At 47.2% G+C, this 23367-nt stretch overlaps 1 protein-coding gene and 1 long non-coding RNA gene across 2 annotated transcripts in view; both read left to right on the plus strand.

Annotated features, from left to right (window-relative positions):
• Window positions 1–10575, plus strand: part of LOC138977042 (phosphatidylinositol-3,5-bisphosphate 3-phosphatase MTMR3-like) — a 45952-nt gene extending 35377 nt beyond the window's left edge. The window contains exons 14-16 of the mRNA XM_070349944.1: window positions 8458–8691; window positions 9121–9317; window positions 10366–10575. Of these exons, the coding sequence (XP_070206045.1) occupies window positions 8458–8691; window positions 9121–9317; window positions 10366–10534 (600 nt within the window). The 3' untranslated portion in view covers window positions 10535–10575. The remainder of the gene's footprint in view (window positions 1–8457; window positions 8692–9120; window positions 9318–10365) is intronic.
• LOC138977077 (uncharacterized) overlaps window positions 1–15192 on the plus strand; it is a 77808-nt gene extending 62616 nt beyond the window's left edge. The window contains exon 2 of the long non-coding RNA XR_011459229.1: window positions 12758–15192. This is a non-coding gene — a long non-coding RNA (uncharacterized lncRNA). The remainder of the gene's footprint in view (window positions 1–12757) is intronic.
• Window positions 15193–23367: the final 8175 nt, after the last annotated feature.

A 23367-nucleotide genomic window follows, 5' to 3' on the forward strand; every position in this document is an offset into this window, starting at 1 on the left:
TACAAGTCTCACAAACTTGTATATATATATAATATACCACAGGAGAAAAAAAAATAGCTCGCGCGCGCTCACCCAAATCCGCTCGAAGTGCCACATGATATTAGCCCCAGACAACACATAGGCGGATAATACATGTATGTCAATCGTATGAAACAAAACATGCCACAATTTACAAGACAGAAAAAAGGCTAAATGAGAGAATTAAAAAAGGTGTTTGCTCTTCAAGTAAATAATTATACCACACCTTACAGATCTGAAAAACACATGTATGCTACAGTTAAATAAACAGGAAACCCAACATCCGAAAGCACGGCACAATCTATAAGAGGACAGAAGACAACACAGTAAACAAAACATCATAATCAATGTGTCACAATAAAAGAACACAAAATATTGGAAAAAAAGACAAAGGTAATCCCTAAGTACACTGATATATACATGTACAACACTTTACAAAATATATATACAAACAACAGAGTATATACAGTCGTATTTAAAAACATATTATAGGCATGCGTATGGTGCGCATGTGAAATTTGTTTTGCGTTTATATAATTCAAAATAGTGCAATTAATGCCTGTAATATAAAAGAAAGAAAAAACGGTCTTTCAATACATGTTCATGCAAATTGTTAGCTGCATGTGAAGAAAACAAAAAGCCTACCTGACCCTGCAACTGTTGGTCAGTAATCCAATAGCAGCACACAAGTCGATTTGAAAGTTTTTCAACACAGTTTTTCACTCGTATTGTTCTCACAAACTTGTATATATACCACAGGAAAGAAAACACGACAGTCAACAGAGCTGCATATAATAGCGTACTGTAGCGAGTGCCTGTTCCGAGCGAGAACCTGCGCGTGGGTTAATTCACAAAACTTACCCCAAAACTGCTCGAGAAATCATACACAAACACCTGGAGCGAAACTTGTTTTCACTCTATCACACAGTTAAGACTAAGTACTTACGGACGGCAAAATAAAAACACAGTCGGTGGCTGTTATCAGTATTCAGTGTGATTATAAACTGATATACAACGCGCAAATTCTGTTTCTTTTAACAGGAACAAAGAACAAGAGCTGAGTGCCAGTGATATTAGTATTCCACAAAATCAAACAAAACGAGTCGAATGGCTGAACTCTAGTTTGCACCAACACAATGCCTGTATATTCAAGTAACAAAATATACAAGATGAACATAATCCCAAGCGTAAGTCACTGAAACGATCCCTTTTTCACACCAAGAATCACGTATTTCTTCAAACTGGCGCCATGCCACACATGCTCCAGAGAAGCCTTTGTCTGCTAGAGACAGCGCGCGAAAGGGAATAGGTCACGGGGCGCGCGCGCGGCACGCTATAGTAAGCCGAGCCAGCTCTAAGAACAGTTCAGCTGAAAGTGCAAATCCCGCGACCAAATGGAACAGTGTGACCTGGGTAGCGCGACTCCGTTGCTGCTAGCTTTCCACTGGGAGGAAGTGACCCGAATTTCCCAGCGATGGGACAATAAAGTAATGAGAAATGAGAGAAATGAGAGTACGTACACTGCAACCAAGTTCATGACCGCCCGGGCCAAAATCTCAAACCCCCATTTAATCACATATTCTTACTCCAATTCTTATGAATGCATTGACTTTAGTCCCACATGCTAGATGTCGAAAAAACCTCTCAAATTACCTGCCCTTAGTAGGGTGGTAACCAAGCTAAAAGCGACGCCATAGCCGTTGCTATGGCCTGACCTTGCTCGGTTACCCATAACACCCTGCGCACCACATGAGCGCCCGCATTCGTAATGATCATTCTCGACTTTCGACTACACACGGTGGACGTGTCCGAATTTCGCTCTCACTTTTGGCCTTCACATGCCTGCTCGTCCGTGAGACTAGCCGGTTCTTGGGGGTCTACCTGTCCGTCTACCTTTTGGGTGAGATCTTTCCTTTTTACGTTTGGATATAAATGTTGATAGCTTTGTTCTGAACACGCACGCAGATATTTTGTTCTGGGTGACTGTTTTTCGCCGGTCTTAAAATGGCCGACAACAAAGCTAAACTGAGTGCGAGACTGGAAGGCGACAAGGCTCTTAGCCCAGTTAAGAAAGCTAAAGCTAAGGGTAAAACTAAGAACGTTGATTTGCCTATTATGCGGGTAGAAGATCCGTCAAATAACACTTCGTTTGATGTTCCTATCCCTCCGAGGACGGGTTCCGTTCGTTCACAGCTCGCGTCCCCTGATGGGGGTGAGGAGCCGGGGCCTTCAGCCTTGGGCTCGTTAAAGTCCGAATTGTTTGATTTTATTTCTCAACAGTTTGCGTCTCGCTCTGGGGTCCCTCCTCTGCCTCCGGCGGTAGGGGATCCTTCCTCCCTGGCTCGGCTGGGGTCGTCGTCGTCGTCGACTCCGGCGACTCCTGCGGATGGGGGGGGGTGGCCGGGCGGCCATTTCTTCTTCGCACTTGCCTTGGTGCACCTGACCAGTTCGGGCCTTCCCTCTCTGCCTCTGGTAGTGCGGCGGTTGCGCTCGAACACTCTCTCCGTAAGGAGAGGGGGTCTGCTTCCTCTCTGTCTCTTCCCGCTCAGCTTGCTTTTAGCAACACTGCAGTGGGAAGTCAGCTCTCTCCCCTTGTGGGAGAGGGAGAGAGGGGGCATGGTAAGTCACAGCCTGGGCTTGGTCCCACCTTGTCCCACTGGGGGCAGGGGGCTGTGTCAGCTTCTCACTCTTTCCCACCCACTGGGCGGGACTGGGTGGGGGCTGGTGTAGCGGCTCACCCTTTCCCGCCCGGCGGGCATGATCGGGTGTCCGCTGTTGGACTGGCGTCTCAGTCAGTGCCGCTATTGTCCACTGCTAGCAGCCGCCCCTCTCCCCAGCAGGGGTGGTGGGGCAACGGGACTACAGCAGGTTGACGGGTGGGGGCGGCCGTTCACGGTCTCGCCTCTCACTCAGTCTTACCCCTCTCAGGGTTCGCTTGCTGCAGCTAAGAGCCAACTCCCACCGCATGCAGCGGGCGGGGTAGCTCAAACTGGCCAAACCGGTTTTGACTGTTGGGGCCAAGCGCCCGGTCAGCGGTCTACCGACAATGGGCCTGGCGCGGCTTTGTTGGGTGGCCCCCTCCCCCCTCCTTCTTGGCGGGTCTCTGTGCCAACTGTCTACCCTTCTACCCCAGTGGGGCAGGGGGGTGATGGTGGGTGGCAAGCGGGATCGGGTCACGCTTTTGTTGCTCCTGTCTCCCCTCCTGTGTACAGTGATACTGTAGAGGCTGGGGACTCTGATTCTTCTGTGGAAGATGAGGAGTGTGTAGTCTTGCCTTTTGGGTTTAGGCAAGCCATGAGAAGAGCGGCTTGTGTGGCAGCTCGTTACTTTCCGGAGGGGGTGGTGGATTCAGGACAGGGTGTCTCTTTTCCACCATCCGCTGCGAATGATTTTCGGCCTTCGCAGGAGAGTTCACAATCGTTTCGTTTTGTGGAATCACCTGCCGTGGCTTATCACATGTCGCAACTTTTGGCTCGACCGGCCCCTCAGGGCAGCGGTCTGTCGCCAACTCCCTTCCCTTTGTTGCATGCTCATGATACAGCGCCTGCTTCAGCCGATCCATGGCTAGCGTCAAACGCACAGGCCACTGCTTTTTCGCCGTTAGTGCAGAAAAAGCTGGACTGGAATGTGAAGTCAAGGAACTTTGTTCAGACTTTTGCTTTGCCGAGGGCGACTTTGCCAATTCCGCCGGAGTTGCTTGCCTTGTTGCCAAAGCAACCTTCTGCTAAGGAGGGGGTCTCGTTCTCTGATGCTTCTCTCTCTTCTCTGGAGGAGATAGGGCGTCTTGATCTTGAATTGGCTTCTATGGCAGAGTCTTTGCTCCGAGCTCTTACTCGAGCTGTTGCTGGCTCTTTGGAGCCTTTTAGACTCAGGGAAGACGCCTCAGCCAGTGATATCTCCATACTGCTTGCTGCTTTGGGGATGGTGAATTCTGAGAGGATGAGCATTTTAGCGAGGCTGTATGCTCATGCTGTCTTTTCACGGCGTGATTTGCTGCTTTCTCAAGCAGGCTTTTCCCATCAGTCCACTGTGGACTCGCTGCGTTCCTCGCCTTTTGTTGAGGGCTCTCTCTTGGGTAGAGTAGCCCTGGATGCAAGGCAGCAGGAAGTTCAGGAGGCTAAAGACAGGCATCTCGTTGGGATTTCGTTTAAAATCCCAAAGAAATCTCAGTCTTCTTCTCAGCCTTTCAGGAACAAGAAGCAGCACAGCTCCTCTCGTCCTAAGGAACAGGGAGATAAGGCCGCACCAGCTAAGGGTGCTCCTTATCCTAAGAAACCCTCGTTCGGGAAGGGGAGGGGTGGGGCTCGAAAGCCCTCCCCCCAATGAGGCTCTCCCGATCACATCACCCCTGTTCCCCCCACTCTTGTGGTGGCGGGGGGCCCCACCAGGGCTATTTCCATGTGGCAGGCGTTAGTGCACAGCCAATGGATTTTACGGGTGGTGCGATCGGGATTCCGGCTGTTGTGGGAGGGGGAAAAGGCTCCCTTGACCAGGGTTCCTCCTCCCTTTCGTTTTCCGGCCAGCCAAGAGGCCAGAGTGGCTATAGAAACAGAGATCAGGTCTCTTTTGGCCAAGAAGGCTATAGAAGAGATTGTGGATCGCTCCTCGCCGGGGTTTTACGGACGCCTGTTTGTAGTGCCCAAGGCGTCGGGCCGCTGGAGGCCGGTCCTCGATCTTTCGTTCTTGAACAAGTTTCTTCGGAAGATCAAGTTTCGTATGGAAACACCAGCTTCGGTCAGGGAGGCCCTACGCTGGGGAGATTGGGTGACCTCGGTGGATTTGACGGACGCCTACTTTCATATCCTTATGCATCAAGTGGACAGAAAGTGGCTCCGTTTCCGCTGGGGTCATCGGATCTTTCAATTCAGGGCTCTGCCCTTCGGGCTGTCCCTGGCCCCGTGGGTCTTCACTATGGTGATCAGGCAGTTGGCCGCGCTGATCAGGCAAAGAGGTATTCGTCTACGGACGTACCTCGACGACTGGTTGATTCTGAATCAGAGTCAATCAGCGTGCCACTTGCACACTCAGGTGGTGTTGAACCGGGCTCTGAGCCTGGGGTTCTCGGTGAACCAAGCGAAGTCGGAATTGACTCCCTCGCAGAGGTTTGTTTACCTCGGTATGGCGTTCGACACTGTCGCTTGGACGGTCCGGCCTACGCAGGAGAGAATTCAGAAGCTTCATGCTCTCATTTTGGCCGTGGCTGGCAGCCAGCAGGCTTCGGTGAGGGTCCTTACCTCGATTCTGGGCCAAATGGAATCGATGGCAACTCTGGTTCCCTTAGGGAGAGTGTACAAGAGGCCTTTCCAGTCTGCGCTCAGGTCTCTTTGGGATCCGGCTTCTCAGGACTGGGACAAAATCGTCTCCATTCAGGGTTGGTTCAGTCACGCGACTGCTCGGTGGCTGGACCTAGACTGGATCTCTCAGGGGGTTCCCATCGCTCTGCCCCCTCCGGACATAGACCTATTTACGGATGCGTCTATGGCCGGGTGGGGGGCTCACATCGGGGGCCAGGCGGCCTCCGGTCTTTGGACTCAGTCCCAGCGCCTTTGGCATATCAATCGCCTGGAGTTGGAGGCGGTTGCCCTCGGTTTGCTTGCGTTTCTCCCTCTGGTGGGCGGCAGACATGTCCGGTTGCACACGGACAATACCACTGTCGCTGCTTACATCAACAAGCAGGGAGGAGCTCGGTCGTTTTCCCTGTCAGACAGGGCGTGCGAGGTTCTGGTCTGGTGCCACTCGCATCGGATCATAATCTCAGCAGAGTTTCTTCCGGGCAAGCTCAACGCACTGGCGGATGCACTCAGCAGGTCCTCTCAGGTGTTGCACACCGAATGGACGATCACTCATGGGGCGCTCCAACGCCTGTGGGCACAGGTGGAGAAGCCCATGATCGATCTTTTTGCAACGAGGTTCTCAAGGAGACTTCCCATTTTCGTGTCCCCCTTTCCGGACACGGAGGCTTGGGCAAGCAATGCGTTGGAGATCTCGTGGAGGGGCCTTCAGGCCTACGCATTTCCTCCCTTTCCTCTGCTCAGCAGAGTGGTGAGGAAAGCCGAGCTGGATCGTCCGGAGCTCCTGCTGCTGGTAGCCCCCTGGTGGCCTTCCCAGCACTGGTTTCCAGATCTGCTGTTGTTGGCAAAAGGGGTTCCGATTCCTCTAAATCTAGTGCGGGGAGAACTCGTTCAGCCAAGAACAGGCATCCCGCACAGAGACCCGCTGGCCCTGTGCCTACACGTCTGGAGATTGTAAGGTCGGAATTGCGTAAATCTGGCGCTTCAGACTTGACGCTGGATTTAGTCCATAGGTCCTCGACTGCGTCTGTTTATGCTTGCCATTGGTCTGCCTGGGCCAGGTGGTGTAGGGAGTCTGGGGTCAACGCTTTGGCTCCACGCTCTCTACAGGTTGCAAATCATCTCTCTTTTTTGTCTGCGCAGGGCAGCTCGGCCTCTGCGTTGAGAGTCCGGCGTTCTGCTATATCTGCTACTCTGAGACAGATAGGCAGATTGATTAACGTTAACGGAGTGATTGCTAGTGTGATCAAAGGGGCCGCTCTCCAGGAAGCGCAGAGACGGACCTCTGTCCCGGCATGGGACTTATTTTTGGTTTTAGAGTATTTGCGGTCTTCGGCGTTTGAGCCTTTGCAGGCTGCTAGCCTGACTGATTTAACACGCAAGACGGTTTTTCTGCTTCTTCTGGCTACCGCTCGGCGAGGCAGTGAGATACATGCCTTGTCGGGTTTGTCGGAAGACATCGCGTTTGAGCGCGATGGATCAATGTCACTTCATTTCCGGCCTGGTTTTCTCGCGAAAAATCAAAAGCCAGGCCAATCCCCGCCCGTGGTCCGAGTCCCCCCGCTTGGGACTATTCTGGCTTCGCACGATCCTGACTTAGCCAACTGTCCAGTTAGGGCCTTGAAGTCTTACTTGGCTCGCACTCAGTTGGTTAGAGCCAAAAGTCAAAAACTTTTGTTCATTTCGTTGAACACAAAATATGACAGGGACATATCGAAATTGACCCTTACAAGATGGGTGGCGACCCTCATTAGACGAGCATATGAGTGGTGGCTCTCTCAGGAGAGGGGGGGGGCGTTCAGTCCTTCCTCTGACATCAGCTCGAGTACATGAGGCCAGAGCCTGGGCGTCCTCTGTGGCCGTCTTACGGTCGGGGCGCTTAAGCGACGTCTTGCAGACAGCTTACTGGAAGTCAGACGATGTTTTCATCAGCTTCTACCTTCGTGACATCTCCTGCACGCGACTGGATGGCTCCAGTGCATTGCCGGCTTTGGTCGCTGCAGGGCAGGTGCTTGCAAGGACATAAGTAAGTTCCCTCCGCCTTTAGGAGGAATCTGCATTCATAAGAATTGGAGTAAGAATATGTGATTAAATCGAAAATTTTTAATTAAATTTTGATTTAATATAATATACTTACCCAATTCTTATAGTTAATACCCTCCCATCCGTCCCCGCTGGATTATGTCCTTGGGGTGTTTGTTTGATTAATAGTCTCGAATGATTATTACGGATGCGGGCGCTCACGTGGTGCGCAGGGTGTTATGGGTAACCGAGCAAGGTCAGGCCATAGCAACGGCTATGGCGTCGCTTTTAGCTTGGTTACCACCCTACTAAGGGCAGGTAATTTGAGAGGTTTTTTCGACATCTAGCATGTGGGACTAAAGTCAATGCATTCATAAGAATTGGGTAAGTATATTATATTAAATCAAAATTTAATTAAAAATTTTCGATTTTACGACCTAATTTTCAAGGTTTTTCCAAAGTCGTAAATGGGGGGTTCTACTGTAGTGCACTGGACTTGTGATCTGCGGTTCAAACTCGTCCCAAGCTCTGACAAAACATTTGTGGCTGTGTGCCTATCCTGATGTCATTCCAAGTAAATTGTCAGCAGTACCCTGCTTCTGGTTGGGTTTACCACTACCAGTAACTGAGTGTAATCTGACAGAATGTAACCAAAACTGTTTTCACCGCTTGAAACTTTAAATTTGAAATGGATTACAGATAAGTGGTTTTATATTTTGCAAGCAATGTTGTACTATCTTGTAGAGCTGTTTAGCGTTTAACTAAAGTATATCACTGAACAGTATTGTAAGTAAGACAAAGAGCGGCTGTTTTCTTATTTTCAACATATGTATGCTGCCTGCTTTAGTTTTTTTCTCTTGATTATGAGTTTAGAATCATTATCCTATTTTACTTGGTGGTTTTATGCATGTTTTACTTGAATGGTGTAAATTTGAACACCCTTGGTCAGAGTTCAGCAGTGGAGAATTGTATCTTAGGAGAAATAGAAGTCACAGAGACATACATGTTCATATTGCAGTTCAGTAGACGTCAGTAGTAACTTTAATTATTGTGGTGCGTTTGCAAAGAAACAACCTGTCACTGATGAATGTATTCATTATAATCAAGAGTATTCTTTGCTCAACAGAGCTCGGAGTCACCACTGGTTAGACAACTGAACAGCGTGGCACGTCACCTGGACTGTGACGGCCTGACGACGTTTGTGGACCCTGCGGTGGAGCGTGTGCAGAACCTGGTGATGGACTACCAGCGCCGCATCAACGACCTGGAGAACAGGCTGGAGACCACCACCAACCACCTCAACTCCTTGATGCCCGCCTACCATGGTGCAGGCCGGGGCGTCGACCCTTCAGACTTCATGGTACCTTCCTCTCTCTCTCTCTCTGCTTCACCTTGCTTTTGTGCTTGACATTCTTGCTGGCATGAAATTCAACATTGGGAACTTTGGGAACATGGATAGTGCCGTTAGTGTATGACAGCTGTGTGATTCTCAGTGCTTGTGCTTGGGAATTCCATTCAGAGAACTATCTATCACGGGCGATTGTGTTTTAAACTGTGGAAGAACAATTCTGGCAGCACTGTCATTCTGCCATAAATGCAGGTGGCTGATTGTGATTACACCTAATCCTTTAAACTTTTCATTCTTTGCTGTGCGCAGGCATTCACAGCACTTGTATTTTAGTTATTCATTTTTGTGTGCAAATTTGTGTAAAGTAAAGTGTGTGTGGAGGATCTAGCTGGGCCTATAATAGTCGGTCAGTGGTCTGAACTGTTATGTATCCTTCCACAGAACTTGCAGTCGGAGCTGTCTGATGGGGGAGAGCTGTCCTCACTAGGGACGGAGAGTAACCCTGCCTCTGACGTGAGTTGGGAGCAGGTGGACGAGCGGGACTCTCGCATCACGCTGTGGGTACCTGACCACGTGGTCACACACTGCGCTGCTTGTGGGGGAAACTTCTGGATTGGCCGGCGAAAACACCATTGCCGGTAACACATCATCTTCTCTCATTGTCACTTTGCCAATAGATGAATTCCGAAAATAACTGCGTCAGGTTTGTATGTGGGAGAGTGACCTTTTCTTGCAAAACCTCTGCCAAACATTGGAGGGGCCAATTACTAGTGACATGAGTGTCGGAAACAAATGCTCCCGTTCCCATGTTTCACACATGGCCCCTCCAATGTTACGCAGAGGTTTTGCAAGAAAAGGTCACTCTTCCACAACCCATACAAACCCCACAGAGTTATGTCCAAAAATTATCTATTCTCCCAGTGTAGTATGTAGACTAGCTTTTGACTTCGCTATTTACTAGATGGTTCACAGGACTATTTTGACGAGGTGAGCTTTTTGACAGGGTTGAATGATTTAAAAAAAGAAATGAGCAGGTTGGATTGCAAATAGCTACAAAATGGTGTAGCCTTTCTCCCTTGTTGTCCTGTGAAGTTGGGAGTTTGAGTGGATGTGGAATGCACAGATTTGTGATTGTGTTTTGCACCAGTCTTGCATTTAACTCTTGACGCCCTGTAAGGTTTTTTGCATGTCCCAGTGCAAATCCTATAAGGATTTGGGAAAAAGAGACAAAATTTGGGTGTGTTCAATAAAAAAATCATATTTTTATTGTTTATGGATGGATTTACTTGATTTTTTTTTTACCATAGAATCACTCTGTCCACCATCGAAGTCATTCTCCACATTTCTTACCTCAAACCCGTGAAAAGACGTGTCACTATCACTATCACTCGTCTCCATGTTGAATTTTGAAAGCTAACACAAAAAATCCGAACACAATCCGTCCACAAAAATCGAAATCACATTCAAAAGTCCTGAGAAAAAACGACCGGTAGCCATGCCATGTGCATTGAAGGACTAAAGCTGTTTTCCAATGCAGGAGAGCATCGCAAGGCTGGTAACTCTTGTTGAATGACACTAGCAGAGAACGCGCGGTCAGGACTACAGCCCACGAGCAGAACCGCGCGGTATAGGACGTTAAGAGTTAAGTGGTGTCTGGTCAACATTTTCCTTGTGTGCTTGTTTCAGAAACTGTGGAAAAGTGTACTGCTACACGTGCTCCAACTTCTTTGCCCCAGTGCCCACCCAGCATTTGGCAGAGCCTGTGAGACTGTGTGGCGGCTGCTATAGCCAGCTCCACCTCTCCGGCCCGGGGGCAGCGTCCGATGATAGTCGTATCACTGTGGGGGGGGACTGAAAGGGGGCAGGATATGGCTCTATGCTTTGCTCTTTCATTGCAGGGGGGGGGGGGGGGGGGTGGGACTCTAATTTGGCAGGGATACTCTGCTTGTGCATTAAGATTGTGGAGGAATGAACAACATGATGAGCATTCTTTTGTCGTTGAATACATGCTTTCTGGTTGTTGCACTGCACAGGGAATTTTGTAAAGAGGAACAGACAATTGACTGGGTTTTTTATGTTCATGCTCAGCTGCTGAGCTAGCAATTGTGAACCAGATTACCAAAATTCTTGTATGTATGCAATTTGTCAGGCAGGTCAACAACTGTGCCACACTATCCATACCTTACCAGTAAACAAACTGGCTTCTCGTTATAGCACCCTAAATTCGGTCAGCATTTCGCTACTTTGGTAAAACATTATTATATACAAAGTTGTCTTTGTATGGACTGTAAAGTACTTACAAATTTTGTGGCAAAGAATAAGTAAATTGTTGTAATCTTACTGGTGATTATTTATCTATCCGTGTATCATGCCATCTCCATAAGAAAAACTGTCTCGGAGGCTATGAGTATGAAAGCAAGATCAGGCTAAGTATTTGCATTGTGGGGAGAAAAAAAAAATTACGTGAGCCTGCATGACCTTGACTTTGATTCAGGTCAAAGCAGTGAGTGAAAACTTGCATGGGAAAGTATGTAACTTCGTGTGTTTCTTGAGAAAGGCAAACAAAGCTAGGCTTTAAAAAAAAAGAAGTATTTTGCAACCTGAATTTTGAGCAGTTTTTTTTGTTTTTTTGTTTGTTTAGTACTTCAGTACAAAGTTCTTAAAAAAAAGGTTCACTTGCTGAAGTAATAGCATGATGACTTCATGTGATCGTGGCGAAGTACTGACCATCCTACTCTCCCTGGCGGTATACAAGTGGGCTATGTTAGTGTTTACCTGGACTTCAGGCTTGTTAGTGTCTCACCTGTGGGAGCTGAGTGGCTGTAGCTTCTGGTTCCAGTGCTACCATTGCTGGCTGCTACGTTGCATTATTCATCGCTAGCTGTCGGACAGCGTTTAGGAGGGCTTCACAGTTGCGTGGGATTGGTCATTGTCTTTCTTCTTCTTCTCCTTCTTGTCGATCACTCAGGTCATTGTCTTTCACAAGTCACCATAAGAGTGATCACAATATATGCTCCTTCCTATGACCAGTATAGTCGCCATGCTTACAAGATATGTATGTTTATGTCTCTATTTCATATCTACATTGTTCATGTAGTTTGGTGTACTTTGGTTGTATTGTGTTTTATGTGTTGTAAGTATTGTGCAAGTGATGGATGGCAGGGAAATCATTTCCTGCTGAACCTGCTTTGAGGTGAGGGCTTGAAGATGATCACAGACTGGAATCACACGTTTGTGCTGCATTTCAAAGAGAAGTATGGAAAGAACAAGCACATACAGATAGGTTTAAAGGCACAGTAAGCCTCCCGTAAACCATCACAGATACTGTCAGTCTTTTACACACAGTACAAACACCCTTCCATTTGAACACTCACCAAACGGGAACATCCTAGGTGCCCTCTGTAAAGAGCGAGCAATTTTTGACTCACATGCGAAGCAAAAGTGAGTCTATGTACTCACCCGAGTCGTCCGTCCGTCCGTCCCGTCGTCTGTCCGTCCGTCCGGAAAACTTTAACGTTGGATATTTCTTGGACACTATTCAGTCTATCAGTACCAAATTTGGCAAGATGGTGTATGATGACAAGGCCCCAAAAAACATACATAGCATCTTGACCTTGCGTCAAGGTCGCAGGGGCCATAAATGTTGTCTAAAAAACAGCTATTTTTCACCTTTTGCTCTGAAGTTTTTGAGATTTAATACCTCACCTATATATGATATATAGGGCAAGGTAAGCCCCATCTTTTGATACCAGTTTGGTTTACCTTGCTTCAAGGTCAAGGTCACAGGAGCTCTTCAAAGTTGGATTGTATACATATTTTGAAGTGACCTTGACCCTGAACTATGGAAGATAACTGTTTCAAACTTAAAAATTATGTGGGGCACATGTTATGCTTTCATCATGAGACACATTTGGTCACATATGATCAAGGACCCTTATGAAATGTGACCAAAATAAGGTAGTGAACCACTAAAAGTGACCATATCTCATGGTAGAAAGAGCCAATCAGCACCATTGTACTTCCTATGTCTTGAATTAACAGCTTTGTGTTGCATGACCTTGGATGACCTTGACCCAAGGTCAAGGTCACATGTATTTTGGTAGGAAAAATGTGTAAAGCAGTTCTTAGTGTATGATGTCATTGCTAGGTTTAGCTGAAGGTCAAGGTCATGTAAAGGTCAAGCATGTGATTCGTATGGGCTTTGCCCTTCTTGTTAAAGAATTAATTTTGTGGAGAGAGTGTCAGAGACAATCGGACCGTTGTGCGTTTTGGCGCTAGACCTAACTTTTAAAATCTAAATAACAAATTGACAGCTTGTTACGCAAACATTCTTAAATCATAAAAGAATTCTTTTTTCATCAAGACAAGATCAGTACAATTCAAAGTTTTGAAAGTTTGAGAAAAGAAAAGCCCGGAAGCAGGGTCACGCAAGGTCGTGGTTCTCGTAGCAGACGATGGTTTATACCTATCGCCAGTTCCTCTGAACAGTCAAAAGCCATCGCTGGAGTTCTTGTGAACCACAGCCGTTTGTTTCGTGCATAGTCAGAGGTACTTAATAACGTGCTATTGTAAGTCGCATTCAAATTACTAACTGACGACTACATTGTAAACAAGAGGCGAAGACTTCAAGGCTCACGTAAAAAATCAACAAACAGTAACACAAACTCAATCACTCCGTCACACATACACACACACAGTCGGCATAGGTGACACGGTGCAAGAGTGCGAGACACTTGATCTAGATCTGTCTGTCTGTAGCCTACTTACTTACACGACTGCCAGATCGACACGGCTGCGCTTTCGACAGCGCTGCGCTTCCTCGCACAGACACTGGAAACACGCTGTACAGATTAACCTGTAGGAAATCTCCTTTGGTATTTTCTTTATCTATTTTTCTGGAGCTACGAAACCGAACAATGTAAAATCGTCTTCTCCGACTGAATCGACGAACTGCAGCCTGGTGATAACTGTATCTATACCACAATCCTTCACGCGATCTGACCTAACCTTGACCCCTGACCTGTTCTACATACCACACACGACACAAACCAGTCACCTGTTTTTACCCCCCCAAAACCCCCCACCGCCCGTTTTCTTTGGATACACACTTTAACTACATACGTGCCGACGAAATGTTGATCATTGCTTCAATACTTTGAAGCTGTTGCTTAAATAATAACCAGGTAAAATTAGTATTTCAGTGTTCAGTCAAATGTTAAAGTTTCTACCACAGACATACATACATACATTATACATGCGCACGCACGCACGCACGCACAGACAGACAAAAGTTAGCATCGCATAGGCTACACTTACGTGAGCCAAAAAGGGAAGCTTGATCACACGGGTTCACAATGGCTCAGGGGTAAGATAAACCACGCAAAAATAAATTCTTTGAAAATTGCTCGCTCTTTACGGAGGGCACCTAGGATGTTCCCGTTTGGTGAGTGTTCAAATGGAAGGGTGTTTGTACTGTGTGTAAAAGACTGACAGTATCTGTGATGGTTTACGGGAGGCTTACTAGCTGTGCCTTTAACCTCAGTAATTTTTTATTTTTTTATTTTTAAAGCAAAGTTGATGTCAAAAATATTATTTGTCTGTCCAATTCTACTAGAAGTATGATCTTCTCTCTTTTCATCCCGTCTCTCTCCAACTTTCATCTGTCACAGAGACTGCTTTGGTTGTGCTTTCTAGAATTCAGGATTGCTAAGCTCTTAAAGCTTTTCTGTACTTTGCAGTGAATCAAACTTTGTGTCCTTTGAGAAGTCATCAACTGCTTGACTGCAACTCCCTTTGACCGGACTTTATGACTGATAGAAATCTGATCTTTGTTTCATCATAGTCTAGCCTTTTGAAAGAGGGGAAGATTTCATTTCATTCTTGAATTAAAGACCATACAAAGTTTGCAATAACATCAACCGCAACAACAGCAAAGTACAAAGAACACACACATGCATGCGCACACACACGCACGCATGCACGCACCTGTGCACATGCACATAACAAGACAATTTTTTGTATCTGACTGTACAATTACAACTGCAACACCAATGACTGCAGCAACAAAACAGACAGGAGAAACACATACACTGATACATATACACCAGAACAAAACTTGCATGTTTGCTCATTTTCTGAAATAGAAAACAGGTTTTTAACAAATCGATATCAAAGGCTGTTTGTTGTGTTAAGGATCTCATCATGAACAAGGGGGTAAAAAGCAAGGTTATGAAGTATATAATCTGGGGATGTAGTTGACGGGGTAGGGAAATCATATTTTGTTCAGAAATGTGCTTTAAGTGTTCACAATTTGTTTTGTAATAATTTTTATAGATTGCTTGATGCTTTTTTATGATAAGAAGCTACTGTATCATTATCTCGTGCATTATCACAGAATGATCAACAGTGGTGCAGAAGTTTCAATTATAAGGTAAAAGTGACCACAAACAGACTAGTAAATATAAGCTAATTTATTTTTAGGAAATTGAATATATGTGCATCTCTTTCACCTCATTTCAGCTTGTTTGTAGTTGTAGTTTTTGATTGTGGCGTCGTACATGTGTATGTGTCTTACATGTGTGTGTTTGATATTTATGCTGTTTGATAGAAAGAGGTGTGATACACAAGTCTTTCATTTTTGAGTGTAATAGCCATGCAAAAAATTGCGATGGGGTTGAACAAGCATGGCGATCCTGAGAAACTGGTTCATTGCTAAACAAGATGGAGGCTGGGAGGTAGAGAGAGTTGCTCTGAATATTTCATTACATGTTTTGCTTGTATGAGTGTTTTGTGAATTTTTTCAACAGCGTGTGTTGCATTAAGTTTTATCGGCTATAGAAATCCCATGCTATGTATTTATGTATATTTGTACTCTGCATGACTGAGTAAGTGAATGTGAATGTGTGTGTGTGTGTGTTTTGAATATTTGAAGGTTGGATAATATTTTGAGAATCTGATGTTAAAATTGTGCAAATAACTTTTGTTTTGTTCTGTTACTGCTTATCTGAGATGGCCATTATACACAAAGTACACATGCCCCCGAAGTATAAAGTATGACACAAATTAAGAGTTGGGGCTCAAAGAGTTACAAGTTACAATTTCATCAATTTAGTGACACTGTCTGCAACTGTGTTCTTCATGTGGGAATGAATTGATTTTGTTGGATCACAATTTATTTACAATATGTTGGTGATTGTAATCCTTGTTTATGTTTTTATAGTTATCATCCTCATAGTGTTTTGGGCTGTTGGAAATATACATGTCTCTTTGATTCCCCTGTATGACCAGATCTTGCACACACAGGCCAGTAGTGGTAGCTGAATAAGTTAACAAGAGTAAATACTCAATGTGTGCTGAACATTGCATTAAATTACATATTCTTACTCCCAATCACATATAGCATTTGACATAGTCCGAGATGTTAGGTACTGAAAACGCTTACCCGTCTAACTTAAGGGGAAGCAACCCCATCACCAAAAAAGGCAAACGTAGCCATGGTAACGAGCCGGTATCCCGGGAGTTACCTCCCATCTAGTGGATACTACGTCACTTCCTACCACAACACGTGGCAATTTATACGACTTTCAGCGTCCCGTGAGAGAGGTTGTTGAATTTTTGCGCTCCCGTGGCTGCCGTGTGTGAGTCCTTCACCGGCCGGCCATGTTACCCGTCTTTCTCCCGTGCGGGCTCCTGTTGGTGAGCTCGTTCTTGTTTGTTTCTACGAACTTTGTTGCTGTTTTGTTACTGATGTTTTCGTCCTTGGGACGTGTTTTGTCAGTGACTTTGTGCGTTTTCGCCATTTTGTATTCTGGTCAGTGTGTTGACTGTGATATTTTGGTGTGTTAGCCTCCGCTTGTCTGCTTTTGTAGTGGGCACGCGTGGTTGTTTGTTGTTCTTTGAACATTGTGTATTACTGAGCTTTCTGTCCGTTCGGGCTTGCGTTTGTCAGTAATTTTTGTTGTGTGTTTCGTTTTTTTTTTTTTTTTTTTTTTTTTTTTTTTTTTTTTTTTTTTTTGGTCCGTACACCTGTTCCGGTATTCTCTCACGCCGCCCCGTCCCTGCATTCGCTGCTCCATCCACATCTGAATTTTCGTTCCGCTGCCAGACCTGTCGATTTTACAGACGCTCCAGGGAGGGATGTCGGGTCGTTGCGGTAGGCTACCCTCGGAAGTTGACACTGCACTTCTGCTGAGTCACTTCGACGGTGTTCAGTAGTGGGTCTGTCCCGAGCTAACGGACTCAGCCCACTACCTACTATGCCCCCTACTAACGACATTGACTGCTAAGTCGCGGAGCCAGACTAAGTGAGCGTCCCCTCCAGAGAGCAGACCGCCACCACGTCCCTCCGTCGACCCCCCAGAACGTCACACGTTGAAGACTGACAGCAGAAGTACTATTCAGGGAAGGATGGAACAGGAACAATGAGACCAAGGTCACCATGAGAGCTCCGGGCATGAAGGGCCACAAGAGCAAGGACATTTTATAATTTTGGATGATTAATGAGATGAGGATGATTATAATGATGATGCTATGGATTTCCAATTTGGTTTGAGACTACGTGACAGGGCAGCACTCTACGCTTACTGTCATAATATATCCTGGCATCAACCAGGCCCGAGAACTGCCGCACCTGCGGTGTTGGTCAGGTATACAGAACCTGAGCACCCTCAAAGTCGCATTCGTTAAGTGAATGACACTCGGCTGTGTGATTCCAGCCTTCCCATAGGAACCATAGCACTTCCACTCTGGGTAGGAGCCGACCGTAGCCCGAAAAACCCACATGACCTGATGGGATTCGAACCCACGACCTCCCGGCCCGCAGCCCGATGCGCTAACCACTGCGCTACGGGGGCCGGTGTGTTTCGTTTGTTGGTTAGTCAGCTTGGCTGACTCTGATTAACGGAAAGAATAGTACGAGTTTCGGTCGTAGGCCGCTACTCTTGGTATAGTGCTAGTTCTGTGCGTTCTAGCGTTACTATTGTCTCCTCCTTTGCTTTGGCTTTGGAGCAGGGGGCGTTTGTGTCCTCTTTGTTACAGTCCCTCGTTTCAGAGATCCGTACTTGGTTTACGAGGAGATGCAGCGCTCGGCTGTTTCCGGCAGCGCCGCATTTCCGTTCGGCGGAGGGGGATGTGCTGTCACTTGCTTCGCTGGTCGTGCCTTCCGGTTTCCGGATTTCAGGTTCCTGCCTCAGCGGTTTCCACCTTCACAGGTGGACTCTCAAGTAAGTCGAGCTGGTCCGACGGCCCTGGTGAGGCGACGGGACATTCCCTGCTGGGAAACAGCTCACATGGGCAGAGTCACTACCTGCACTCTGCTGGTCGGCCGATTTTGCCTGTCTCAGGAACAGATGGTGTCGATCAGCAGCGGCGGCTTGCCGCCAGTTGACATTTCCTGTTTTATCCGGAACTTGTTGACTGGTAGCGGCGACCGTTCCCGGTTTCGGCCGGGATAAACACAGCGGTGGCTTGCCGCCGGCCGACATTTCCGCCTGTTTCAGGACCGGAACTTGTTGACTGGCAGCGGCGACCCTTCCCGGTTTCGGCCGGGATAAACACAGCGGTAGCTTGCCGCCGGCCGACATTTCCGCCTGTTTCAGGACCGGAACTCGTTGGCTGGCAGCGGCGGCCGTTTCCGGTTTCAGCCGGGATAGACTGGCCTTCGGGTTTTTTGGCTTCCGGCCTCAGTCTATGCAGTCTTCGTTTCCGCTTTCGGCGGTTTCGGCGGCTGCGTTTCCGGTTTCGGCCGGAAGCATAGGTCCACCTACACACGTACGCTGTAGCGGCGGGGTAGGAGGGACCGCAGACTGGCCTCCGGGCTTAATGGCTTCTGGCCTCAGTCTATGCAGTCTTTGTTTCCGCGGTGGCGGTTTTGGCAGCTGCGTTTCCGGTTTCGACTGGAAGCATAGGTCCACCTACACATGTTCGCTTTGGCTTCAGTGTATGGATGAACCACAGACTGGCCTCTGGGCTTTATGGCTTCCGGCCTCAGTCTATGCAGTCTTCGTTTCCATTGTTGACGGTTTCGGCGGCTGCTATCCGGCTTCGGCCGGATTTGCCGTTCTTCTTCCTGGCTATTCCGTTGGATGGCAAGAAGGAAGCAACAGTGTCTGGCAAGAGGTCCTCCTACACGTGTACGCTGTGACGTTGGTGTTGGGATGGACCACAGACTGGCCTCTTGGCTTTATGGCTTCCGGCCTCAGTCTACGCAGTCTTTGTTTCCGCGTTCTGTGGTTTCGGCGGCTGCGTTTTCCGGCTTTGGCCGGATACGCTGTGTCTCTTTCTGTCACTTCCGTTTAGAGGTCAGAGAGGGAGCAATAGCAGTCGGCTTTCGGCACTTTGTGCCTCAGCCGGGGCAGTTGTTACTTCACCCGGAGGGTGTTGTGACTTCCGCTTATCCAGGTCCGGTGGTCGGATGGTTGGTCTACTTACCCTTTTCCTCTTGGTCAAGGGATGAGTGAGGTCGTTTTCCGGTTTTCCGGTTTTCCGTGCTTCCTTCCACCGCTGGTGTCAATGACTTTGGTCTTTGTCCTTCACTGGTTCACTCTGAGTTCAGGCTGGGTCAGCGAAGAGACACGGTCGGGATTTCCGTCAAGGCTCAAGTCTTTTCTTGAAGCTGCGGCGGAGGTTACATCCCGTTACTGTCCTTACAGGAGTCATAGGTCCCTCATCACACGGTCACTTTGTGTCGGTGCTGGTGTTGACCGGAAACTGGCCTCCGGGTTTTTTGGCTGTCGGCCTCAGTCTATGCAGCCCTCGTTTTCACATGGTGCGACTTCGTCGGTTACTTTTCCGGCTTCGTCCGGATATTCTGTTCCTCTTCTTTCCGACGGTGTCTGTAAGGAAGGAACAGCGGCCGGCCTTTGGCAGGGTGGCTTCTGCCATTCAGTTCCGTTGTCTTTGGATTTCATCTGGCTTTTCCTGACTCTCAACCGGTCAGGATATCAGTTGGGATGATGTTCGGGTACGCGGGTTTCCGGTTTCCGGTTATCCCGTGTATTGTTTCTGCCTCTGGTGGATGTGACTTCGGCATTGTCTTTCGCCCGGCCACTCGGATTTCAGTCAGTGGCTAGTGAAGAGACATTTTTGGGGTTTTTCGTTATAGCTCAGGTTGTGCTTGACGCTGTGGCGAAAGTTTTCCCTTTGTTTTCTGGAAGAGTATCGGCGGTTTTCGGTTTCCTCTTTGGTTGCCTCTTCGGCGATGTTGGACTTCCGTTCAGCGGAGGAGGAGGTTTCCTTCTTCCTGTTCGGAGAGTCTCCTTCTGTGGCATACCACTTTTAGCAGGTTCTGGCGAAGCCTTTTCATGCCTGGAATGGTATTCCTTTGTTCCCGTTCCTTTGCTGGTCTTTTCTTGGCAAGTTAAGGAACAGGCTCAGCCTTTGCTGGCTACGGCTACGTAGGCTTTGGCTTGCTTTCGTCCTTGGCTCTCCTGCGGTCACCTTTCTGGTGACGTAGGGATTGCTTCCTCTGCTGGTTAAACAGTTGTCGAGAGACTTGGTTGTGTCCAAGAACACATCCTTGTCTCTTCAGGGGTGATAGGACGTCAGTGGGTTGGAATTGGCATCTTTTTGGGATCGATCATCACTTTGTTATTTGATCTATTCACTTTCAGTGTAGATCATTTAGCTGATATCGTCTTTGTTCTTAGTTCAGCCTTGGTGGTGTGAGCGAAGATCAGGTGCTTATATCCTCACTTCACCAGGCTCATGCAGTTTGGTGTCGGAGGGTGTTTGTTCTCGCACTTACAGTGCATGGAGGTTTTCCTCTAGTTTGGTGTCCGGCCTCAGTCGGTGGACAGTCGTTACAGCCACGGGCTGCTGCTTCTGTCACACTTCCGGCTAGCCGGAGAGGTTGTTTCTCTTGCCGGCGTCTTAGTTACGTCAGTTTTTTTTTTTAAATTTTAGAAACAACGATTGACCTGGTGGTCATTGTTGTCTGTCGCTGAGTTCGACTCTGTCTTTCTCTGGCGATCAGATTTGCTCTGGTGTTTCGTCCTAACTTAAGTTGTACTTGAGTTGGCCTCGGAGGTTACATTCAGATTTTCTGAGAGGGCATTGTCTTGGACAATGTAGGTCTGAGGAGTTTTCCTTTGTGGCTTACCTTCTCTCTCAGTTTTGGCCAGTCCTCTCCCTCGGGCAGGGGGGCTGGCTAATGTTCCTATTTCTTTGCTGTGGGCTCATGGCCCGGCATCGTTTGTTTGCAGCTGAAACTTTGTTTCTTTCGTTTACCTGTGTTGGCGGGTACTTCGGAATTATGGCTGCCCTACGGGCATTACGGCTCTTAGCCTTGGCCTGTGCGATTGTCTCCTGCATTTCGCGGGTTACTATGGCATTTTCGGTTCCTGTGTCGGTGGATTTCTAATCTTTCTTCTTCCTCTTTCTGAGGTGAGTCAGTGCGATTTCCGCTAGGTCGGGTTTCTTGATACAGTCACCCTTCTTTCACAGGCAACTATGACTACGGCATTGGCCGGTTGGTCTCTGTGTCTGTCCTTAAGTCTTTCAGGCGTGGACAGACGCGTTCTGGTTTTTCGCCCAAACTCAGGAAGATTCTTGATTTGGTCTTGAATATAAATTTCCAGTTTTTTCCTGAGAACTTTTTGTCTCGGGAGTCATTTGGCTGGTCGGCTTCACGGTTTTTCGGTATGCCTACCAGTCGTGTTTTCGCCTTTGGGTTCTTGTTCCAATTACCTACAGGCAGATCGGATTGCGGACTCTATGACTTTGAGCCTTTTCGTTCATGGTTAATGGTTACACTAGACTTTGTCCTCGGTGACTTCCGCACTTTCGGTTGCTTGCGCACTTTTGTAAGTGGCTGCTTCCTCGTTTTATCTCTTTCTGCTTTTGCACGAACGGATAGCGGATTTCTGGTTACCATCTCTTTTGAGAACAGCAAGACTGCTGTTTACGGCATCCTTCTTTAAGCATGCTTATGGGTGACTATGTCAAAAGATCGCAGTCAGATTTTTTCCTGATGTTTTCTTATGTCACTTCCTAGGAGACTTTGTTTGTTCCTGGGTACCCTTGCGCAGAGTAGCAGTACAGTGTGCTTGGGGAGGGTGAGCGTTTCTTCAAGTTCTTGGAACTTTAGGAATGTGTTTGCTCTTTTGAATTTTGTTCATTGGGTTGGACTTGGGTACTTTGTACTCAGGTCTCTCTCTTTCTTTTGTGATTAATTAGAAAAAAACACAGTAAACACCAAGTTCCACTCACATGAACTTTCTTTCTCTTTCTTTTGTGTGGAGATTGGTACTCTTCTTTGGAGCTGACCTATATCTCTCAGGTTTTGTCGGGCTTTGGCATTGCCTTCCAATAGGAAAAGGGGGGGGGGGGCAGATTGTCTTTCCCCTCCTCTTGGCTCGGGTTCATGCAATCCAGGGCTCTTCTTTCTTCCTGGGCCGTTTTTCTTTATGGTCCAGGGGGGAAGTGCTGGGCACAGCTTTCTGGCTTTCTGAAGTTGTCTTTAGCATGTCCTGGCTGTCTTTCAGGAATTTCTCTGGCCCCTTTCTGTCTTGTTGGCAGCGGGCCAGTTCCTGGCAAGGGTGTTAGAGTGAGTTAGATTTTTCTTTCCCAGGGCCCTTCTTGCCTTTTTTGGCAACGGTCCAGTTTCTGGCAAGGTTTTTAGAGTGAGTTAGATTTTTCTTTCCCACCGCCTTATTGATGTTATCTGCTATATGTGATTGGGAGTAAGAATATGTAATTTAATGTCAAATTTTAATAATACATTTTGATTTAATTAATATACTTACCCCAATCACATAGTGTAGGCCCTCCCGCCTGCCCCGCGTATGGTTTGAGTTTTCTTAAAGCCGTATGAGTTGCCACGTGTTGTGGTAGAAAGTGACGTAGTATCCACTAGATGGGAGGTAACTCCCGGGATACCGGCTCGTTACCATGGCTACGTTTGCCTTTTTGACTCACATGCGAAGCAAAAGTGAGTCTATGTACTCACCCGAGTCGTCCGTCCGTCCGTCCCCCCCGTCCGTCCGGCCGGCCGTCCGGAAAACTTTAACGTTGGATATTTCTTGGACACTATTCAGTCTATCAGTACCAAATTTGGCAAGATGGTGTATGATGACAAGGCCCCAAAAAACATACATAGCATCTTGACCTTGCTTCAAGGTCAAGGTCGCAGGGGCCATAAATGTTGTCTAAAAAACAGCTATTTTTCACATTTTCCCCATTTTCTCTGAAGTTTTTGAGATTCAATACCTCACCTATATATGATATATAGGGCAAAGTAAGCCCCATCTTTTGATACCAGTTTGGTTTACCTTGCTTCAAAGTCAAGGTCACAGGAGCTCTTCAAAGTTGGATTGTATACATATTTTGAAGTGACCTTGACCCTGAACTATGGAAGATAACTGTTTCAAACTTAAAAATTTTGTGGGGCACATGTTATGCTTTCATCGTGAGACACATTTGGTCACATATGATCAAGGTCAAGGTCACTTTGACCCTTATGAAATGTGACCAAAATAAGGTAGTGAACCACTAAAAGTGACCATATTTCATGGTAGAAAGAGCCAATAAGCACCATTGTACTTCCTATGTCTTGAATGAACAGCTTTGTGTTGTATGACCTTGACCTTGGGTCACATGTATTTTGGTAGGAAAAATGTGTAAAGCAGTTCTTAGTGTATGATGTCATTGCTAGGTTTAGTTATTTGACCTTGACCCTGAAGGTCAAGGTCA

The sequence above is a fragment of the Littorina saxatilis genome, linkage group LG9 (assembly GCF_037325665.1).
Source record: "Littorina saxatilis isolate snail1 linkage group LG9, US_GU_Lsax_2.0, whole genome shotgun sequence".
In the NCBI taxonomy this organism is placed as follows: domain Eukaryota; kingdom Metazoa; phylum Mollusca; class Gastropoda; order Littorinimorpha; family Littorinidae; genus Littorina; species Littorina saxatilis.